This window comes from Hevea brasiliensis, unplaced genomic scaffold, assembly GCF_030052815.1.
Source record: "Hevea brasiliensis isolate MT/VB/25A 57/8 unplaced genomic scaffold, ASM3005281v1 Scaf9, whole genome shotgun sequence".
Classification (NCBI taxonomy): domain Eukaryota; kingdom Viridiplantae; phylum Streptophyta; class Magnoliopsida; order Malpighiales; family Euphorbiaceae; genus Hevea; species Hevea brasiliensis.
Window position 1 is genome coordinate 1 of NW_026615310.1, and position 8,876 is coordinate 8,876.

Sequence of the window (8,876 nt, forward strand, 5' to 3'; positions counted from 1 at the left end):
CAAATTACTCAATTTTCTTTTTCAATACAATCTTTATATTTTTCGCAATGATTAATTTACTTTTCAAGCACACTGTTACTTTTCAATGCACAAGCCTACTTTCAAGTTTTCTCAAGCAATCGTGCCCTCTTCCATCTTCACAAAATTGAACGAGCAAAAATCCTAACAAAGAGCATCCTAGTGAAATTAGGGAAACCAAGGGAAAATTAAATCCTTCCTTTCTCGTCAATCGTCCTATTCAAAAGTCAAATCGGCACATATTTATTTCACATTGAGATCATACGCATCCCTAACGTACCCGCAACCCAGTCCACATGTGAAAAAAGGCCATACGTGTTTTTAACATGTGTAAATTAAGTAAAATCTATTTCACAGGAAAACAGATTCACACTCTCATTCAATAGAAGACTGCAAAGTACCTACCAACCATCACTTATTTAACAGACTGACACTAATAAGTGAAAACAGCTACGCGAAACTGAAATCAACTAATCTGCTATAATTCTTTAACTCTTCTTTCTTTTGCTTAGCTTGACACCATCTATATGTGAAATTTTGAATAAAAGCTCTAAAACAGATCGATCAAACTGAACTGACAAAAAAAAAATTCAATTTGATTTGATTTTATTGTTAATTTCAATTTGATTCGATTTATAGAATTTTTCCTTTTGGTTATTTGATTAATTGATTATTTCAATTCAGTTCTAAACTGAATTGAATGACAATTGCACAGCCCAATATCTGGAGCTGTCCCACCAACAGTGAACAATCATCAGTTGATTAATTCACTTTTAGTAATCTACAAAATCTAGGAATTCATGACACGTAAGAATTCATGAAATTTTATACACAAGAACACCTTCATTGCCGTGAATTAGTTACTAGGATAAACTGATGACTGAATCTGCTGCTATCCGTGCCACCATCATTCTGACGAGAAACTCAATTCATCCATAGCTATAGATAATTTGGACTCCATGACAACATCAGTTATCATACCTTCAACCTTGCCAACCCCATTTTCTTCTTTCCCTTCTGCTGCATTTATACACTCCTGAAATCTGAAGCAACTCCTGAGATGATCGTTTGTTAACCCCGCTACCTGCATGAATGAGTAGACAACCGTCGGCCCTACGGCGCGAAATCCTCTTCTAACTAGATCTTTGCTTATTACATCTGCTTTTGGAGTTTTGACAGGAATCTGGCGGGGATACCGGAATCTACTAACTATAGGCTTGTAGTTCACAAAGCTCCAAATATACTTGTCAAATGACCCAAACTCATCTATGACCTGTCATCAATGAAACCTCCAAAAAGTTAGTTACAGTGACAATCAAAGCAAGTATGAAGTATGCAATCATGGCACTGAATTCAGAAACAAAGTTTAGTGGTTAATGACTGGATGTCATCAAGCCAAAGAAAAGAAATAATTGGGTTGTAAAAGTAGCTCCTGACACACAAGAGATAAGAAAATCAAGGTGAAGCTGCATGGTAGCAAATAGCAGTAGTATAAGTTTGTCCTATACAAATGCAGAGAGGTCAGGCACCGTTCAACTACTTTTCACCTATCTGATCAAATAATCAATAATCGCACATCATGTGTCATTTAAATACTTGGACAAACACAGGACATCTTCAGCCCAAAACACAAATGCTCAGATCCCATTAAGGTATCAACAAAAGGAGATTAATACTAAACAAACTGCGCTTGTTAAAGAAACAAAGTTGCAGAATACTACCAAGTAAAATTGACATTTGCTAAATTTGAGGTATCCTACAACATAAACAAACAAATAAATTTGCATATAAATACACAGTCAGCACTTTTTATCCTATACTTCAAGTAATAAAAAACTTGCAGTGCACTTAAAATGAGCATCTTCTGCAGAAAATAATTAAAAAAAAAGTTGGAAGAAAATGAGAATCTACCTTGGATATTTGACGCGCATTCTCAATGATTGCACGCAATTTAACTTCTGATAATAAGGAGATTGCAGTGCTTCCTGATGCCATCATCTTTTTCTCATTAAATTTTGAGACAGAAATTGGATCAAAATCTACAAAAACTTCCCTGCGTAAAAAAAGGTTGTCAATTCATAATATAGTAAAATGACCAATATCTAGAGAATAATGATTTGATATCCTTTAAAACAGGGAAGAAAATATGACTAAAGAGACAAGATGTGCAGTTAGTAGCATGATTAAATAGAAATAATACCTAAATATGTGTCTTTTGCTTAGAATGGCAGGCCAAGTAAGTTCAGCCAAAGCACCCGAAAGAGCAAGAAGCTCAAACAATTTCCTACACGCAGACAATAATATCCAGCAAACAAATTTTAGAACAGAGAATCATGTCAGGAAAGAAAGTAGACAAGTGACAAAAATTTCGCAACCACATACTTGTCATCATGTACTGGAACTCCCCATTCTTCATCATGGAAAGCAACATAACAAGGATCTGATTTCAACATATGAAAAACCAATCAGTAATGATCACCTATAATGGGCATAGTTGAAGTATCTGGGTAAAGCATTGGTATTTTTGTTTTATTGATTTATTTATTGGAAAGTTTTTTTATTATTTTATTTTATTTTGTACGTGTGTGTGTGTGTGTGTGTGTGCATTGGGGGGGTGGGTGGGGGAAGGAGGGAGGGGAGGGGAAGAATACCAAAAATTAGGGAAATGACCTTATGCTCAATTGGTAACTTACATCTACTTTCCAAATGATTATAAACAGTGCATTGCAAAAGCTATTAAAAAAAAAAATCAATGAACTGACATGATGAGAAGTAAGGCCCTTTTTGGCATTAAGGTTCTAGGCCAAAAAAAAAGAAAGCTTTTCAGAAAAATGCCGATGAAAAAGGCAGTTTAAAAATAATTGTTTTGTTATTCTAGAGTTCTTATAAATAAAACATGTCAAATTTAATTTTAAATCAATTTTTAATTTCAAAACCCTCTCTCTCTCTCTCTCTCTCTCTCTCTCTCTCTCTCTCTCTCTCTCTCTCTCTCTCTCTATATATATATATATATATATATATATATTCTCAATAGCATATTCAACAGCAATACTAAACAAATCCTAAAATGATCAAATATCAGACTTTGGCACATATTGTTGCATCAAGTTGTTAAAGTTATTACAAATAGCACTTGGCAATCATTGTAAATTAGACTGACCACATGCATGAAACTACATTTGTTCTTCTATGCAGTGGCATCGTAAATTTGTTTTAGAAAAACAGGACAATTAACTTAACCCAATTTTGGTGGTTTAGCTGAGTTCTTCAAAATTATAGCAGTCTCCAGGTCAACAAAATTAGGAATAACTTTGGAAAGACAAACCAAATATATTGTTAAACAGCATAAAAACACAGCTGTAATCTCCATTATGAACCATTGTATCCCTCTAACTGCCTCACCTTGCTTCATATGATCACATTCATAAATGTAACAATGTACTAAATATGTATACTTCAATAAATTATAGCAAGTTAAAAAAGACCTGCCTTAGGTCACACTGTGTCTTAACTCTGTTAAAATCAAACTGCTAAAGAAACAATTTAGCTGGCTTTTTCTATTGGCCTAACGCCTTCAACACTTAAAATCATTTTCGCTTTGGGTGAATTAGCATGTATGACAAAAACCTAGACAGGTTGATTAACGTTTGATGAAGAAACAAACCATTCCAAACAAAACAACCAAATTAGTTCTAGCAAAGATCTGCTAGTGACTCAATAACATTTCTATCCTTCTAACCAGATCCACCTTTACCTTTTCAGGATTGTGGAACATAAGAGGCAAGCATAACCGTTCTTCCAAGCAAAACATTTAAGTCCTATTCACATTAACAAGATCGATCATCTTCAATCATACTCCTATTCAGTATTTTAAGTTGTTTTCAAAGACAAACTCATAACACTAATATGAGCTTCTTTAATTATGTAAATACCCACATGGTGACAATGAATAACTCTAAAATCAAAGAACCAAGAACGCACCGGTATTTGGTGTTACCCAAGCACAGCTCTTCTTGGGCTGTGAACCGTCAGAAGGTGGTGGAGATTCTAAACTCCCATCAGAGACAACACTTCTTGGCTTTGAAGCATATGGCTTCCTCCTACTTCCCAAACTAGTGGTCCGTATTAATCTACCTGTAGATGCTCGGCTATGGAATGAATCCGTGGAGGCATCAGATGAACAAGAAGCGTTCAGTGATAAATTCGAATGCAACAACTGCTCATGGCGACGAAGCACAGAAGAAGCGCTAACAGAATGTGATTTGCCGGATAGAGCACTGCCAGTAGACACACTAAGTGCCTTCTTCTCTTCACCTAATGTAACTTCCTCAGGCGATGTTTCAACCTTTCTCAATTGTTTGGAAGCAGGTTTCCGTGCACTTAATGAACCTGCCTTGTTGTTCCCAGTAGGTCCTAACACAGGCCTGGTCTCAGAATCAGCCACATTCATTGACTTCACTCTTGTAGCTCCTGACATTGTTACAACACCTATACCCAACACCGATTTTCAAGAGATCTTCAGCTTCTTTCCCTCAAAAATAATCTAATTTTGCAAACTTTAGCAACTTCCCACTTTGTTCAAATCTGCCCCAAAATTAAACAAACCACCATAAACCCACCTAGGGAATTCAATAAGACCCCCATTTTTCTGCCAATTGCTGAACATCAAATCAACGCGAAAGGCTTAAGTATCAAAATCTTATATGGTTTATCTTGTTCTAGAAAACTGCATTCATCAACCATAATCTTGAAGCTACACCAACAGAGATCTTGGCTTTTAACCCTCAACACCAAAATTTACAATAGTAAATCCACCAGTATTCACTCAAAATGAAATACACACCTTTATAAAACCCACCAAAACCCTCCTATCCGTATCTTCTAATCAGCTCAAAAAACAGAAACCCATACAAAATCACCTCATCAAAATGGACAACAAAAAATGGTTTCAACTTTTGACCAAAGCTTATGGGTTTTATACACAGCTCAAAAGATATTTTAAAAAAAAAAGGAAAAAAAATGATTGTATATTAAAGACAGAGAGAGAGAAATAGAAAGCCTCGAAGCATAAAGATTCCGTTCTGCATTGTTAAAACGATATAGGTAGAGAAGCTCTATTACCTCCCAAAACGAAGTATAGGTGGGGTTTTTCAAAACTGTCGTTTCAGTCCCTTCACATTGTACATAAAGCTGACACATTCCCTATGGAATTTACAGTTTTCATGGCTTACTTTGTTTTCTCTTTTTCCTTTTTTCCCGAGAAAACTGCCAAGAAAATACGACTGGCCGGAGAATGAAGTCGATCTACAAAGAGAACAGAATTGAATTCTTCTTCTCTGTGTATCAGAGAGAGAGGTAGAGAGAGGGGTTAAAGACCAAATGAGTGAAAGAGAGAAACTGAAGATTGGGCCTTTTTTTTTTGCGGAGTGATGTTGACTGGAACAGTCGGTTTGCAGCTGTATTTCACCGGCTATATCCAGTTAACTCCGGTGCTTTTCTTGTATCGCACACTCCCTGGCCTTGACCTTGAGGCAGAAGAGAATTTGAAAAAAAAGGATTCATATGACAAATTTCGCACCTTTTTTATTTTAATTTCAAAATTAAATTTAAATAAAAAAAACAATTAGATTGATGACGTATGAAAATGCCACAAAATCACTAGTTTTTTCCGTTCTAAGATAAAAAAAAGTTTTTTTTTTTTTAAAAAAAAAGAATTTTGATATATTAAATTATAATTTCTTTACTATTTCATTATTTACCTAAAAATAATTAATTTTGGCGAGCACGTATCTTTCTAATTATATAATTTATCACCCAAGCCTACAAACAGTTCTGGACCAAGTAACATCTAAATTATGATTTTTCCTACAAATAAAACTTAATTTTATATAATTTTAAATTCATGTATGTAATTTTAATAAAACTATATAATTTTTAATAATTAAAATATATATAATATAAAATCATATAAAAGTATTTGAAAATAATAAAGAGTAAGTGCACATAATTGTTTTACTTATAATAGGTAATGAGTATAATGAAAATTTTCACCTAATACATGCACTTAACACGTAATTTTTTATAATTATTATTATTATTATTATTATTGTTGTTGTTGTTGTTGTTGTTGTTGTTGTTGTTTATATATTAGATAGTAAATGGAGAAAAAATTTTCACATTATTAAAATACAAAAAAGAAAAGAAGTAGAAAAAAATAAAATATATAAAATTATATATATTTAAATAAATATATATTATTTAATGATAGCACTTGATATATATGTATGTGAAATAAAATAATTATTTATTTTTTATTTCATAAATAAATTGTTAAAAGATATGCATGTTAACAAGTAGATGTGTCTGTTAACAAACAGATATGTTTATTACATATAAACAGTTACATCTGTTAGGAAAAATACCATAACAAATGTGCCCATTATAAACAGATATATTTGTTACATACAAACAGTCACAACTGCTATGAGAGATGTTATAATAGATGCGTCGATTAATAAACAGACATGTCTATTATACACAAACAATCACATTTATTACAAGAAATGTCAGTTTTAAACAAGCAATCATGTTTGTTGGAATTTAAATAGACATATGTGTGTGCGTAAAAAGGTATTGTGACTTTTCATTGTCTATAAATATGGATGAGTTGTTTAAATTAAATATATTTCTCCTATTTCTTCTTCTTTTCTTCTTACTTCTTTAAATCCAGTTTATAAAAAGTTCTTAAGGGAAATATCCAGAAATTACTATCTACAGATTTCTGGCTTTATTGTATTTTAGAGGTATATTTTCATAACTTTACAGCAAAATAATACGAGCAATTAATACTTTAAAAATCGTTAGTTATCACGCTTTAAAGTCTATTTAATACCCACTATTTCAACAATTTTAAGGTATTAATAGCAATAGAGTCCAAGATTATTTCCATAATGAATCAAGAGTTCGTGAAACTATATGATTTTGATGGAATAAATTATGTTCGTTATAAAGACAAGATACTATTTTTACTTACTGCATTGAAGATTTCTTATATACTTGATCCAAGTCTACCTGCCATTTCGCTACCAACAACAGAAGATTTTGAGCAAATGAAAGCAGATAAAAAAAATAGAAAAGATGAATTGCGATGCAAGGGTCATATTCTCAACAACTTGTTAGATAGGCTATATAATTTGTTACCTATGTCAAGTCTCCAAAGGAAATATGGATTTTACTAGAGTTCAAATACGACACAAAATAATAAGGTATGAATAAATTTCTCATCATGAAATATTTTGAATTCCAAATGGTTGATAATGTGCATGTTATGGATCAAGTCCAAGAGTTACATATCCTTATTTCAAAACTTAAGGATTTGAAAGTGGTGGTTCCTGAATCATTGTAAATAGGAGGAATAATAGCAAAACTTACTCATGGTTGGAATGATTATAGGAAGAAAGTATTACATACCATATAAGATTTTTTTTTCCCCTTGAACAGATTTAGAAACACTTTGAAAAAGATTTTGGTATATAATATGTCTTTATATTAGTGCTTATAGTTGGAACAAATATGAAATTGTAAATGATACAAAGAAGTATCTAACCTCTAAATTTAAAATAAAATATTTAAAGGAGGCAAATACAATCTTAAGTATCAAAGTAAAGAAACATAATGAGAGTTTTGCTCTTTGTCAATCTCATTATATTGAGAAATATTAAATAAATTTAATCATTTAAAAGTCAAAGAAACAAAAGAAGCAAATATATGATGCTTCTTGTAAGTTAATTGAATATTATGGTAGAGCAATTGCTTGAATTGAGTTTGCTAATACTATTGGTAGCTTAATATATGTTATACATTGCTTGAGAGCTAATATTGCTTATTAAATGTGTAAATTGTCAAGATATACTAGCAATCCTAGGATGCAACATTAGGATGCAATTTCAACGGATTTTAGATATTTAAAAGAACTATAAACTACGGATTGTTTTATGATAAATTTCCAATTGTGCTTAAAGGTTACACAAATGCTAGTCGGACAACTAGTGCTAATGATAATAAGTCAATATCCGGTTGGGTGTTCACCTTAGGTGGAGGTGTTGTTTCTTAGGCATTAAAGAAACTTATTCTATGATGGAATCAGATTTTATAGCTTTGGCAGCTGTAGGTAAAGAAGCAGAATGGCTGAAAAACTTGTTACCATATATTAAGTTGTGGCCATAATCAATGCCATCTATTTCTTTATATTATAATAGTCAAGTCACAATGTCTAAAGCTTATAGTAAAATATACAACGAAAAGTCTATACATATAAGTTTAAGACATGAATATATGAGATAATTAGTCTCTGACGGTGTTATTATCTTTGTTTATGTTAAACCGTAATAATCTAGCAGATCCTTTAACAAAAATGCTATCGAGAGATATTATCAAAAGTACATGTGCTAGATTAGGATTAAGAATATTCTATTAAATTTAGAAGTGATGGGAACCCAACTTTATAGTATTATTACTAAATAAAATTTAAAAGGTAACAACAAGTCATTAATAAATGTTATAATTAAGTACTTAGTGTATGAACATAGGAAATGGTGCAACTTCAACAAAAGTTAGGATAGCTTTTATACATGTTCATGAAAACAAGAGGTAGCATAAGGCCATATTAGTGCTGAAATTTTGATGAACTTTTGATTTGAAGTAATTAGTTCATATGTGTAGTATTTCCGGTTCAATTTAATAAAAATCTAAGTTTAAACTAAAGCTACCATAATTTCTTTAGAACTTTGAAATACTTATACTAAGAAAAAGTTTAAATCGAAATATATTTTTCATTATGTATGAAACATTGGAATCTA

General features: G+C 31.8%; 1 protein-coding gene across 2 annotated transcripts; it reads right to left on the reverse strand.

The window, feature by feature from the left end:
* Positions 1-772: 772 nt before the first annotated feature.
* Positions 773-5,402, reverse strand: LOC131177811 (uncharacterized). Of its 2 annotated transcripts, XM_058142918.1 has the most exons (6): positions 5,140-5,396; positions 4,000-4,506; positions 2,401-2,458; positions 2,219-2,302; positions 1,930-2,071; positions 773-1,291 (listed from the first exon to the last, which is right to left on the reverse strand). In XM_058142918.1, exons 2-6 carry the CDS (start codon positions 4,493-4,495, stop codon positions 926-928), a joined length of 1,146 nt encoding a protein of 381 aa, XP_057998901.1. In that variant the 5' UTR covers positions 4,496-4,506; positions 5,140-5,396; the 3' UTR covers positions 773-925. The 2 variants fall into 2 exon arrangements, with proteins under 2 accessions (XP_057998901.1, XP_057998900.1); XM_058142917.1 differs by having other exon boundaries at positions 4,000-5,402.
* Positions 5,403-8,876: the final 3,474 nt, after the last annotated feature.